This window comes from Alosa pseudoharengus, unplaced genomic scaffold (assembly GCF_046254945.1).
Source record: "Alosa pseudoharengus isolate Yale_2024_CS ecotype anadromous, Long Island Sound unplaced genomic scaffold, YU_APseudo_1.1 YU_APseudo_1.1_scf_23, whole genome shotgun sequence".
Classification (NCBI taxonomy): domain Eukaryota; kingdom Metazoa; phylum Chordata; class Actinopteri; order Clupeiformes; family Clupeidae; genus Alosa; species Alosa pseudoharengus.
Window position 1 is genome coordinate 9,346,976 of NW_027468685.1, and position 14,473 is coordinate 9,361,448.

At 44.2% G+C, this 14,473-nt stretch overlaps 1 protein-coding gene across 1 annotated transcript; it reads right to left on the reverse strand.

Annotated features, from left to right (window-relative positions):
* Positions 1-1,765: 1,765 nt before the first annotated feature.
* Positions 1,766-10,045, reverse strand: shisa7b (shisa family member 7). The gene is made up of 5 exons (XM_076301696.1): positions 9,321-10,045; positions 8,382-8,539; positions 5,712-5,777; positions 4,157-4,345; positions 1,766-2,733 (listed from the first exon to the last, which is right to left on the reverse strand). Exons 1-5 carry the CDS (start codon positions 10,043-10,045, stop codon positions 1,919-1,921), a joined length of 1,953 nt encoding a protein of 650 aa, XP_076157811.1. The 3' UTR covers positions 1,766-1,918.
* Positions 10,046-14,473: the final 4,428 nt, after the last annotated feature.

Sequence of the window (14,473 nt, forward strand, 5' to 3'; positions counted from 1 at the left end):
AAGACAAGGGGGAAAAAAAAAGTGTTGTCTTAACTTTTCAGATAACATTGTTAAAAGCAGTTCCGTGTGAACTGGGAAGTTTCCGCCATCTGATGACAAAAGATAGATGAATGAAAAAAGTTTGCAGAGTCAGATTTACAGAAAAATGTGATATCACACTTGTTTCTCTCCCAGCCATGTAAACAACATAGAAAGGGTGTCTCTAGAATTGAAGTTCAAAATCACAGGACCACAATAAAGAAGCTTTGCAGAATTTGTTTGGTTCATCACCCTCTTTTATAGACTCGTGGAAAGGCAAATACATACCCTTTACCATGACACATCATAAATTGTGACATTGCAAACAAATAGAGGGCATAACATGAAGTATACGGACGTACACAAATACAGAGACCTCAGAGTAGCCCTTGGAGTAAAAGAGTCCATCAGACAGGCACACACACTCACACATACCCACACATACACACGCACACGTTGCCCTTCCCCCGCACATAGTTCTCATGTTGTTGAGGACATGCCGGCTTTGTGCCCCAGCACCTGACTAGAGCAGGCATATCAGATGTGACCGGCCACAGGCTCCTTAGGGCCTCTCCAGCTCGGCGTTGCATCTGAAAAAGCCCACTGCACCCTCTCTTTCCCCCTGCGCAACCAATGAAAATGCACACCAAGCTATAAGCCCTGAACAAGTCACTACACTACAGAAAGCACACCCGCCGTATGTGTTCATCCTGTTATCTCTGCTATTTGTCTCTGGGCCTCTGTTACTTAATGTATGTCTAGACAAGGGTACTCTAAATTTCCATCCCGGGCACTTGGGCCTACTTCTGAATAATCCAATGAGAGCTGGTATTTCCATGCTACCATAATAATAAAGCAGGGCTATATGGAATCACATATTGAACACTACCAAAGCACTGGCAAAAACTGTGCTAGACATTGTCAGGAAAAGGGTAGCTCAAGTCCTATTAAAAAAACTTTTACCAAGTAATTTTGTATAAAACAAACTCAGTTAGAGCTGTGATGAAAAATGCCTTATAGGTACATTTATGCCATTATTCAGTTACATGCCAGGAATGGACTGACTAATTATTCAAGTGTTTACGGTCTCTCCCATCTATCGAACGTAAACACACCAGCACCATATCAAAGGGCCTTTGCTATTGATCAAAATTTGTAGTTTTTTTTTTTTCATCTTTGTACGTCATCTCATTGCAAGCCAATTATGAATCGTTTCATCTGGCAGAGGATTCCATAAAGACTATGAATCACTCTCTCATTCAGATTCAGAGCATCATCTGAAACGAAGCACAACTTCAGATTAAACTGCAAGTTCCTGCGCTGCCAAACAACAATGTCAAGCTTATTTACTCAAAACACCACTGGGTTCCACAAATAACACAATGGATATCTCCAAATATGGATGATTATTTCCGCTTCCTTTAACAAGACCGTTGTTTTTCTCAAACCTGGGTGCTTCATTGCAACCCTTTTCATAACTCCTATCAAATATGTATGTAAGTAAGGATGTTTCATAGTAGTTTCATATGCTTATTATACATAGGCTACATGGAGAAAATCTATGGCCTCTGAGTCATAATTATCTCATATTTAATCTCCCAAACATGGATACAGAGGAACGTTGGGACAAGGAATCTCTTTTCTTCCCCATTCAGAGAGACACTCTGACTGTCTCCGTCACTCTTATCCAACAGGTTAGCTCAGCGCTCTTTTACTTCACTTTTATCCGAGTAAGCCTTTCCCTCTCTCTGTCATGCTATCCTCACTTGAGTCGAGCATAATATTCAGACCACCCTTTCTTTGTTTTGAAAAAGTATACATTCTGAAATCAATCCTCATTCTCTTTTCTGCCTCTCTCTCTTTCTCTCTCACTCTCTCTCTGTCTCTCTGTGCCTTTGTCTCACACGGTGACTTCGTTTTTACTCCCTGTTCTGAGTGACTGGCCTGCGTTTCCCCCGCCACCCACCACAGGGATGTAGTGGAGTTGTTCGATGGTGTTCTGGCGCTTGGTGGCGAAGGCCATCCGCCTGGCATTGTGGCCTAAAGTCCCCCCTCCACCTCCACTAGAGCCGTGTCCACTCTCGGCCCAGCCCATGGTCCCCCCCGTGGGGTGGCTGCGCTCCATATCGCGGCCAGACGACGGGTGGGAGTTCATCTTGATCATGTGGTGGCGGTCCATGGACGGCGTGACGCACACGTTCTGCTGCGACTGGGCCTTCTGGTGGCTGGTGAGACGCGGCAAGGTCGGCGGCATGCCGAAATCCGTCGGCATCCTGACCCGCTCGTCCAACCGGTCGGGCGACACCAGGATCCGCTCGTGAGACCGGCGCAGTGTGCTGCCGGTGGAGCTCTTGCTGGTGGTCATGGCTTTGTAGTATTGGTGCTGCTGGTTCTTGGACAGGCGGGAGAGCGTGTTGCCCTCCCCCAGCATCAGCAGCTGGTCCTGGGACATGACCCGGCGCGGGGGGTGGGACAGAGGCTCCATACCAGGGTGGTACGCCGATTGGGAAGGGGGCAGAGGGTACGGGTTGGGTGTGGCCGGTAGGTGGATGCGAGAGCGGGAGGAGTGCAGGGGGAGAGTGCCCCGGGCTCCGAGGGTGTAGTCGCCACCCCAGTGTAGATGATGCTGAGAGGAGTGAAAGGATGGGGGCATATTGTTGGGTCGCCTTTTAGAGGTACTGTAGCCCATAGTACTGTAGTCTTCCAGGTCTTTCTCTGAGGTGGGAGAGATAAAAGCAAATAGTGTAAAACAGATGATCAGCAAAATCATTTATTATATGACAGTAAGAAAAGCAAAACAAAGCATTCCCATAATTATTTCAGTTCTGATGAATTAATGGATTTTTGAAAACCTGACATGGATCTGACTTTTAATGATTTACATTTTTTTCCGCAGTTTAGAGTTTAATAACAAACCTTTACAAGAACATTAAATAACTGCACTCATACTACAGTTCAAATATCAAAGAGAATAAATCTTTGCTTGAAAATGTTTTATTCTTTTAATATATCATAGAAGCAAAAGGAAGCTCCTCAATGTGATCTGCTTTCTTGTCAGTCCTCATGAAACTCACAAACACGAAGCTCAATTTTTTCTGTGTTGTGGCCAGAAATAAATCCACAAAATCAAGTCAGCCTTGGAAATATTATCAGATATCCATGTACCTACTGTTTATATTATCTTGCCCGTATATTATAGGGGTATTGAGATAACTGTTAGTGTGGAAGAGGAATTAAAGGAAAAAATCCTGCGATTTTTCACATAGATCTCTGTTTCTCGAGGTTAAAGTTTTTCATACCGACAGTACTGGGTGACCTCGAGAAACCCTGAATTTCTTCTTTAAGGAGGCACCACTTAAATATCAGAGGACTTGGGCTGCTATACCTTAATAAAAAACAAGAAATTGAAAAGCAAGAAATTGCTTTCACTCTACTAAAGGGTATTATTAACAACAATAATGAAGTAAACAAACAAAGAAAATAAATATCTGTATTAGCTTATCAGCCAAATTGTTATTTCATACATCAGTATCGATATTGGCCCAGAATTTCACAATAAGGTGCATCCCTAAAACAGGCCCTCACATAGGTTAACCCCATCTTAATTTCAGTGGAGACGCATCAACAGTTTAACCTCAGTATTAAGAATTATTAAGAATTAATATCACTTATTAACTCAGTCCTAACACCAACTTTTTAACCTTTCTTCACACTGATTAACTCTCACTCTGATCACAGAACTAACACACCACACCACAGTGGTCAACATCACATGACATGTTCCTTTATGATGCATGGGTTAAGCACAAACAAACCTCAAAACCCAAATTACTAAAAAAAATCCCTTTATCTTTAGAACAACCACTGCAGACATGAGAAACACTCATGAGAAATACATTCACACACACACACACACTTTCTCTCTCTGTCTCTCTCTCTCTCTCTCACATACACCCACACACACACACACACACACACACACAGAGATCCAAATACACACATGCATCACACTTCTCCCTCGCTCATTCAGAAGTTCAGTGTATGTGTGAAATCTCTCTCTCTCACTCACACACACCCTACGCACCCCCCCCCACCCCCAGCCCCCACCCTCCTCCTCCCCGCAGTCTCGTAGTCTCACCCAGCCTCTTGAGGGAGCAGTAGCGACTGATATCCGGTCTCATGGCCACATCGTAGGACGGGGGCAGCTGGGCCAGGTTGTGGAAGGAATGTGAGAGCGAGGAGGGCGGCCGGCCCATGCTGCCGTGCTTGCTGGACAGCAGCGTGCCCGTCGGGGCCAGCTGGACGTTGTTCATGCGGGGAGCGCGCTCTGAAGAAACGAGGCAAGGGGAAGAAGAAGAGTAAGCAGAATAAACATGATGAAAATTTTACAAACAAAAATAAATAATAAATAAATAGAAACACTTCTCATTCGTTCAAATACAGCAGGAGTCAATGGTGTCAAAAACATTAACATAGGGTAGGGGGAGAAAAACAGCTTGTTTGGGTTCAAAAAAGCTGTGCCATCATCGCATGCATGAATGACAACAGCTGGACACCATTTTGCACAAGGCCATGTTGGGTTGGTGTAATGAACACCCTCCCTTGACACAGTTGGACTGTGCAAGAGCAGTGAACATTACCCCGTCAGTTTGTAGACAGTCATGGAAGCCCCATGAACCGTCTCCTGGGGAACACCTGGGCTGTCGAGAACACAGTGTGTGATTGTTCAGGAAGTCACATGGCCTTTCTCTTTTTGTCGTCAAAAAGGAAGAATGAAAATCAAGCCAATCACCCATCAGTGATGTTAAAAATGTCAAACTCGTACCAATCACCATCGGTTGTTGATCATGCAGGACTGCATAATGAGGAATGGTAATCCATGCTATGCTACAGGTGCCCATTTGTTTTCATAGTAAGGGCACTACTAGGAGAGAGTGCTCCATATGGGTGAGGGTGAGACACAGCATACACAGGTGACCTGTTTTCAGGAGGGGCCTAGTCTTAAGCAGGAGTGTTCACGTGCACACACACACACACACACGCACACACACATACATACATACACACACAGACTCCAGTGATAGAGGCATTCCACAGACCGGTATTTGAGCACAGTGAAAGCGGAGCCCAACTCCAGGTGGACTTACACAGACCCAGTTATAGAGCACATGGGCAAAAAATAAAACAGACAGGAGCCAGAGAGACAGCGAAGGACAGAGGGAAGAGAGAGAGAGAGAGAGAGGAGGAAGTGAAAGATAGAAAGACAGATCAGGAAAGAGGAGAGAAAAGAGATAGAAGGATAGAGGACAGAAAGGTAGAGAGGAGGATAGAATGATAGATGAAGAGAAAGGAGAAAGGATGAGTGAAAGAGAAACAGAATAGGACAGAAAGGTAGAGAGGAGGATAGAAAGATGAAGAGGAATAATGATGAGTGAAAGAGAGACAGAATAGGACAGAAAGGTATAGAGATGAGGAAGAGAAGGCTAGAGAAGACAGATAAAGAGAGAGAAAGACAGAGTCTGGCAAGGCAGCTTTGAAAAGGACAAGTGCAAAGGGACGAGCAGATAATCTAATGCTTGCGGGGGCAGACTTGCACACACATAGCTAATATAAGAATGGCTGCCGACACAGACACACATACGATCACATATACACAGAAAACACACACTCACTGCCTGTACCGGTTGGCTTACCAATAGTAGCCGTATGTTTGGGGCTGGACCCAGACAGGCCGCCCAAATTGTGTTGGACGTTTCCAACTGCAAGAGAGCAGAGGCAACACTGAGGGAAGCGTTGCGGGCGTGCGGCTGTTTTTATTCTGTTGTTGTTTTTTCATCATGCTGCTCGCCTGCCTTCTCTCATCGCCATGTCAGTACAGATGGGCAGCGCGACATGACACCCTGTCGCCCCAGTGTGCCTAAACAAGCTCAACCTTTTACCTACGTATCCCTGCCCCTATGCTCTCCACCTCTGCCTTGGAGTAGTGATATTTCTGTTCATAAGCTCTATTTCTTTTGCACCTCAAAAAGATATCCCTACTCAGGAGTTTCATAAAGCTAGATTAATACAGTATGTCTGGAGATGACTATAACATAGACTTTTTGTCTTAATGTTTGTAAGAAGCAGTTAGATGTCTACTTAATAAGCAAATTAAATGTCATGGTACAAATCAACAAAATGGTCAGTGACTCTGACATAAAAATGCAATAAGGATTATGTTAAGATATGTTGTGTATTTGAGGGCAAATTGTCTATACCTATGAGGAGTATACATTCCTAGTAGTAATAAATAATATTTGAAGAGGTCATGTGTATGGATTATTTGAACAAAATCAGGTATATTTTCTGATACTAATAACAGTGAATGCATGATTCTGCTTCCATGAGTTTGACGTTTCACTGTTTAAAATGTTAATGCCATAAATTAACTTTAATGTAATTACACAATTTTCATTAAAAGTTTAATCACAGAATTTCAAAGTAGTACTGCAAAGTTAAATATTTATTTTTTATGAATATTTTTTATGGTTCGTTCAACACAAAGTGCTCTCCTCCAATTTCAAGTATCCAAAAATAGCCTATAGCACATGCATTAATCCAACTGAAAGTACTATTCTGAAATATAGGATGAAATTTTTCCTTTCTGACTTACAAGCATTAATCTTACTTGACTACCTATTAGTTCAGATATATCTACTGATAATAGGCTAATACATTAGTACACTAAATATTTACCTCCTCACCCTGGCCACATGTTATACCTCAAATAGTTGTTACAAAATCCGTAATCCAACGCTATCCATATCCATGTGCCCATCCTACCCACGCCCGTTGTTCACAGTGGCAGCAAGTGAAACATTTGGATGGAAGTGGGACTATCAAACCTGATGCAATACAGTACTTCACAGGTCTTGCATGATATCGCCTTTCATATGAAACTCAAATGAGTTTAATTCATTCATAACACAAACATAATGCCTGGTTTTATCCTCAACTGAATTATGGGTACTTTTATAATTAAAGTAAAAGCTTCACATTATCCGCATACATGCCTGTGTACTTCCTCAAAAAATGTTATTCTGTTGGATAACTGTATGTCATTATTAATGGCTAACAGTAAAGACAAGCAAAAATGCCATGTGTTGCAACAAAACAAATTACATTACATAAGTTATTTTTTATCCTCAAATTGACATTTCATTTTAAAACTAAACCACTTCAACACATCATATTAACCCATTTAACAAATTAACAAATTAAAATAATTTTAGTGTAGGCAGAGAACTGAACTACACTAGAGTATTCTGTAATATGTTATTTGGATGTCAAAGAAAGCACAGAATTATCATAATGTTATGGCAATACAACTCTCTGCAGTCTCCCTGGACAAAACTAATCTAAAATATTTGTGAACAAAAAAATCTTCAGCAAATAATTCACCAATCAAGCTACATCTTACAAAATGTCCTGAATGGTTAATGATAAACCGGTATGCTTTCAACCCCTTGAATTAAATAAGTTGAATTAAAGCTGAAAGTCTACACTTCAAACACATTTTTGATGTGCACATTTTTCAAACACATATGTTTCGTTTCAGACCCACTCTGATGGTGTACAGAGGTAAAATTACAAAATAGGTGTCACTGTCCAAATATTTATGGACCTAACTGTATGTTACAAAAGAAGTCTGACAACAACGGAAGTGTTTTGTAAGCAATGTGAACTAACTAACAGGATAAGCCTACATAAGCTAGCTAGGTTTAGTGACATTACTGCCATCCATCATTCATCTCTCCTAAAGGTTATGGTTAATTATTAAACATGCTGTATTATATATGCACAAAGTAGCTCACTTAATAACATCTAAAATACTGCATGGCTGTCCAGAGAGCATGTGTCAACATAGATAGATCAGTTGAAAGGGAAGTAATTCAGTCTGCTGTAATGAAATGTAATGAAAAATACTTCACATTTTCTTAGCTTGTGCTTAGTCTGAGCCACCAAGAGAGACCAGAACTGCAGTCAAGTAATGTGATCTATATGATTAAGGTCTCTATTTTCATTTTTTGTTATTTTTATGTCATCAGGGGAGTCTGTGCCCCAGTGACCTCCCTCTAGGAGCAGCCAACGTCGCCACTACCGACGACTCGAGGCCCGCTGGCTAATCCTGTACTCCCTCTGCCTGAATCAGCAAACTCCAGCTCATATCCCCAACCCCTCACCAAATACAAGCATATCCTGCCTCCTTCCCTTACCACCTCCTCCTCCCTCCCAGTCTCTTCCCCTCCCTGCTCTCCCTTCCTCTCTCCCATCCTCCCTCCCTCCCTCCCTCCCATCACTTCCCCTGGAGAGTGGATACTCACGGCGGTTGTCCTTGCTTGGCAGCACAGGTGTGTAGAGCTTCTTGGGCGGGCGTCCGAGCTTTCCCTCGCCACTGGTGGCCGTGGTGAGGATGGTGCTGTTGTTCCGCTCCCCCTGCTGGACAGGACTGGACTGATGCCGCAGGATGTCCACCAGAGCCCTGAGGAGAGGCAAGAGGAGAGAAGAGGAAAGGACGGTCAAGAAAATTAGGGCAGACAAGGGTACGTGTGGGAGGAAGAGTGAGATAAAGATGGAGAGAGAGAGGGAGGGAGGAAGGGAGAGAGAGAGAGAGAGAGAGGTAGAGTGAAAGGTGAGAGAAAGAAGGAAAGAGATGCTATAAATATGAAAAGGAGATGCGGAGAGGGAAGGAAGGTCAGTAAGGATTTTTTTGTTTTTGTTTTTGGTTCAGTTTGTTGAAATATGACAACAAAGGTCAACTTGAGTGTTGGGTGTCCTCTGGCTAAAAAATTTTTTCAGTGAATTCACAAAAAGAGATCAGACTGAGATAACCACGAGAGAATCTAAAAATAATACAAATTACATCAATCAGTCAAAACAATCACATTTTCTAAACAAATGCAATGTATGGTAATCTGTATCTGTCTATGTTAAAAAAGCAACCATTGGTCACAAGCCATTTGCAGAGTTTCCATACATAGATTAAGCCTAGTCCTAGACTAAAAGCTTTTAGCTTTTCATTGACATTTTCTTGAAGTCTAGGACTACACTTACTCCATAGGGGAAAGTCGCCCTTGTGGGCTCGATAATGTTTTAAGCCCCCACCGTCGACTTCAAGGCAGCGCTGCCACTGTCGACTTCAAGGCACCTAACCCTAACCTTAACCCTAACCCTAGTGCCTTCCATGCAGCGCTGCCTGGAAGACGACGTTGTGGGCTTAAAACACCAAGAGACCCCTTGTGGTGTGATTTGGGGCGACCCACCTGGGCATGTTGATCTCCCTGTTATGTGGCCGGCGGGACATCTTGTGGAACACCACCTTCATGCCCACAGCAGCGGCCAGTGTGAAGGACAGCACGCCACCGATCACGTACGCCGTGTTGCTCTGCGTCCGCACGGGGTCAAAGGTCGGGCCAGGCCCCCAGCCGGGGGGCGGCGTGGTGGAGACGTGCGTGTTGGCCCAGTCGGGCGTGTTGTAGTTGGTGCAGGAGTCCTGGTCGAGGCGGTTGCGCGAGTGCTCGCAGCAGAAGCGGTAATGGCAGGTGCCGCAGCAGTAGATGAACGTGCCCTTGGAGCAGTTGAAGGTCAGGTCGTACTGGCCCATGACGTCGTAGTAGCCGCGGCACACGTCCATGTTGACCAGCTTCTCTGGCGGCGCCACCTGGGCCGCCCCGAGCGGTGGCTTCATGGCGTCTGTCAGGTTGCGGGGCATGATCTGCGGAAGCGGCTTGGGCAGGATCTCAGCGCCCTTGGGCTCCATAGCCATGGCCGCCGCCTCCTTGGCCCAACCGGGGGGTCCGGCGGGGGGCGGGGGGACTGGGAGGGGCTTGCTGCCAAGGCCCCGGAGCAGAACCAGCATGGGGCTCCCGTTGGCTGCCAGGCGACGACGCTCTGAGGGCAGAGTCACGGTCGCCGCGGCAACGCCGAGCATCAGAACACACAGCAGAGGCAGAACTGCTGCCATGGCTGAAGAAAGGGTTGGCCTCATCGTCCACAGGGGAAACAAACAACTCTTAAAATGCAGAGGCCTTCGAAAAAACAACCCTTTAGTTTTACAAACACAGCAGCAATGCAAGGAGGAATGTCCTTTGAGGCAGTTTATCTTCTTAAAACAAAAACTGCATGTCAGTATGACAATATAAAGCCTTTAAAGACAATATCTCTCCTTGAAGTTAATTATGCATACATTAGTATGCAAGCTCTTTAGTATGTGAGTTCTAAGCTGTTTAATATTCAAGCAAAAAAGCATGTAATATGGCATAGAACTGTCAGTCACATCTTAGTGTAAACATGTTGCTCCCATTCTTAATGAAAATCTCTGATAGTTAGCAGTTAGCAATGTAAACACGGAGAATATTTAGTCACAGGCTGAATCTCTTACAGAAAATGTGTACTAGCGAACACTTAATTGATACACGAAATAGAAATCCAAATTCAAATTGGCACAGGATATAATGGCCTAGACTGGTGAAACATTGAACAATAGCATTCACTGTAAACAACAATTTACTGAAGGGTTCGATGGATTGGTAGAGGTGGTCAGAGTTATCTACTGCGTAAACAGGTACTCTCTACATGTATTCAACTCAGACGTCTTTTGAGGTGGACAGTGCTGTCCTTGTAAACAAAACAAATATGCAACCACTGTAAACGTTTAAAATGATCACTACTGAAGACGAGAGATAGGCAACACTGTTAAAGGTGTTTTTGTTCAGAGCCTGCACCCTGGCCCAAAAAAAGATTCACTGTCTAGGAAAAATGTTGGCTGTAAACATTTTTCTCAGAATTGTAAACTTTTAGAATTGTAGTCTGCAAGTATCACTACATAAGCAGGTCAAATGTAACTATACTGGCACCTCAGTTCCTCAACAACAGTCATCTGACCTATACACTTTCTGTCAGGGAAGTGTCAAAATAGAAATGAATCGACTTTTGACACCATTTCATAGCTCTTCTCTGAGATGTAAACGGTTTCACTGACAGCTGTGAGGGCTGCTGTCATCTTGTAAACAAATCTTGAAAGAGTGTTTATGTTCGTCCTAATATTTGGCAGTGTTGATTATCATCAACAAACAAATGTCTGCCAGAGTGTGACTAGTTCCAATAAATCCAACAGCATGCAAGGAGTCACAATCGCCAAAGAACTAAATAACTCACACACCTAGGTTAGAGGATATAAGGTGTGGTAGGAAAAGGTTCTCTTAATAGAACAAATACGTCAGTGATACACACAATATGACGCCTAGGTGGGCAGTCAAGTTCAAAGCTGTGAGTTCAATTCAAAACAGTTCAAAGGGCAGCACAAAACTTGTCACAAAGGCTTAGAGGAAGCTATATGAGTCAGTGAAAGCAGCGTAAGAGAGAGCTGCAGGCTTTAGAGCGACTCTGGAGGCATATGGGGAGAGGTGGTGGTGGGCTTGAAAAGTTCTAAATATCTATGTGTGTGTGGCCCCCTTACACAAGTGTCTCTGTTCTGGACTCAGCTCTGCCCAGCAGAACAAGACGAAGGTGGGCTTGGGCCCGTCTCTGGCAGGACTGCACGGCTCTGTCCACAAAAAACCCATGAACTGGCTGAGATTCATTCGTCGCCGTGGGGATATATATTACAAGCAACACAAACCAGTCCAATCCTTTTTTTTTTTTTTTTTTTTTACTTTCAGTGCAAACTTCAACCTTGGGCTCCCAAAGTACTAAACCGGACGTGTGTACCCACACCACTGAGGTAGAGGAACAATCTTTCACAGCCCTCAAGTTCCCCTAAACAATATGCACCATCAACTTTCTTTTTTTTTTAAATGTTGCAGTCTTAAATGGAAAACATATGCATCTTAAATCAGCATTTTAACAGGAATCCCTGAACACATAAATGCACCAGGCAATGGTATTTCATGTGTACTTACAGGTTACAAAAAGCAGTCTATCTAAGCCTTATAAAAGTTCATATATTATGGCTTTCATCTGTCCAATTGCACACAGACCAAAAAAAGGTGGGCTGGATGCTTCTGGAAGGCTTTTGTTCACAAGCAAATGGCACCTAAATGAGGACAGGACGTTCTCTGAGGGGGAGGGGAGGGAAGCACGTTGACCAGAGGACTCACAGACCAAAGACACACGATATTTAAACAGCCATTAGCAGCAGGTCACTCTTAGTCACATGATGCCTGTCAATCTGTCAATCAATGCCGAGGCTCTTTTTCCCGTTCGCATTCACCTCATTTGCAGCCTAGACCCAGTTAATGCATCACCACCGCCACACAGGGTCCCTATAGCATAAAGCACTTTAAACTCTAATGCACTAGTCTCTCAACTACCATCTTCTTTGAGCAGCAATCAAATAAAAGCGTTACAAAAAATGTAAACTTTATGACTTGTCTTTTGTTTTTTGTTTTTTAAAATGGCACGGCAAAGCTGTGACTTAAGGAAAATCTCATTAGGTCATCATCACAAAAAAAAAATCTTAAGAAAGCTGAATAGCATTGAAAGGGCGCTCAAATAAAAAGAGTCTTTTGTTCTGAAGCTAATATTTTAAGGAGAAATCTGTATCAACACTAAAAAAAATCTTCCCATATAGGTTAAATTGTACTAAAAATGACTTTCTGGGTCAGTCTGATAGTCTCTCCTTCTCTTTTTTTCGTTGTCTGTAATTTTTTTCCTCCTGTTTGGCACAAATTTCACACTTGGTCAGGAGACATAAAGCAAAAGATCCCCACTCAAAACAAAAAAACCCAGCAAGCAAAGAGTTGGGTGTCAGACTCAACTCAACTCAACAGTCAGTGCAGTCAGTGCACTCTGGTTCAGAGAGGGTCTAGCAGGGCTGAGCTTTGCCTCATGTCCCTCAATGAAGCCTCTTCTCCGGGGACCAGGTCCTCCCCATCCCCCCACAGCCCTTCCTCCACTGGAGCCGTCTCTCTCTTCCTCTTCCTCTCTCTCTCTCTCTCTCCACCACCACCAGCAGAGCTCAGAGCCAAGCCTCCAGCCTCACCAGCCTCCGATTCTCACTGCAGGGAGTAGAGAGAGAGAGAGAGGAAGAAAGAGAGAGAGGGGGAGAAAGAGAGAGGGGGGGAGAAAGAGGGAACGGGGGGGGGGGTCAATTGATCTGCAAATGACCTTTTCCACAATCTGTCACATGTGCCCTGCACATACCTTGGTGAGACACATCCAGAGCTGATGGGTCTATAAGCTCTCTCACACACATACACACACACACACACTGTTATGGGTTAATGGGTGCGTTGTAGAGTAGTAGCCTTCTGATAATAGTCCGATAATGGAGCTAAATGAAAGAAATTAAGTGGTGACAAGCGTTGATTGTATTAGTGTTCACCTTTGCAGTAAAGGTTCTGCAGATGACTTAAATGGAAATGTAATGTAATGTTAAAAGCATTTAAATCAATCTTTTATAAGTTAATAAACATTTTAATTAAAATTTAAATCACATTTCCCTCTATGTACACTCTTCTACTCTCTGGATCAGTGAGATGCAGGGACCTTTGGGTTTTGTCAGTGAAGCAACTTGTGCTCCTCGTAAATGAAGGAACTGATCATGTCGCATTAACACGTCTGGATGCATTACAGAAGTGTTATACTCTGGGAGGAAAGTGAGGGAGAGATGGAGAAAGAGAGAGAGAGAGAGAGATGGATAAAGAGAGAGAGGCAGGGGGAGAGATGGAGAGAGAGCGAGAGAGGGAGAGAAAGACGCACTCCAGGCCTACTGATCAGAGGAAGGCAAAGAGGAAGCCACAGATGTGAGAGGATGGGGGGTTGCCATACCGCCAAGTCTCCTGTAGAGAGTGTGTATGTGTGTGTGTGTGTGTGTGTGTGTGTGTGTGTTTGCGTGTGCGTGTATATGTGTGGAATGTATTTGTGTGTATATGTGTGGCATGTGTGTGGCATGTGTGTGTGTGTGTGTGTGTGTGTGTGTGTGTGTGTGTATATGTGAGGTGTGTGTGTGTGGGTGTATGTGTACTGGGGATGGGGGGGGGGGGGGGGGGGGGGCATTAAACAGCACATCACGGCTAAGCCCCCAGGGATAACTCTGAGAAAAAACAGACTGAAGCTGAACGGCGAGCTGCGCCGACCGAAACAGACTGAGGCAAATTCCAAACAGAGGAAACAAACTCAGGCTATCGCCGAGCAGCTGAGGGACAGACGACCGGGGCCAGCCCGGATCCACGGAAACAGACTGAGGGGGCTGACGCCTGGCACACTCTGCCCCAGTTTAAGCCTGCTCTGCTCTGGCCGTTCCAGGCAAGTTTTCACAGGATGAATGAAATTCCGAACAAGGCCTCCTGCGACCACCCATGAGATGACGAGAGAAGAAACTGGACACTGGGGTGAAATTGAAACTGATTTAGTGTCCCCCTGGTAGAAAGGGCATCTTAAACGTTTTGCAAAGCAGAAATGTTGTTTGTGTCCA

Bases quoted from the DNA above. Each gene is read 5' to 3' on its own strand.
- shisa7b (XM_076301696.1), bottom strand. From the start codon at position 10,045: ATGAGGCCAACCCTTTCTTCAGCCATGGCAGCAGTTCTGCCTCTGCTG. The intron at 4,346-5,711 runs GTAAGCCAACCG...TCGTTTCTTCAG, and splicing joins CAAACATACGGCTACTATTG to AGCGCGCTCCCCGCATGAAC. The intron at 2,734-4,156 runs GTGAGACTACGA...CTCCCACCTCAG, and splicing joins CTGCTCCCTCAAGAGGCTGG to AGAAAGACCTGGAAGACTAC.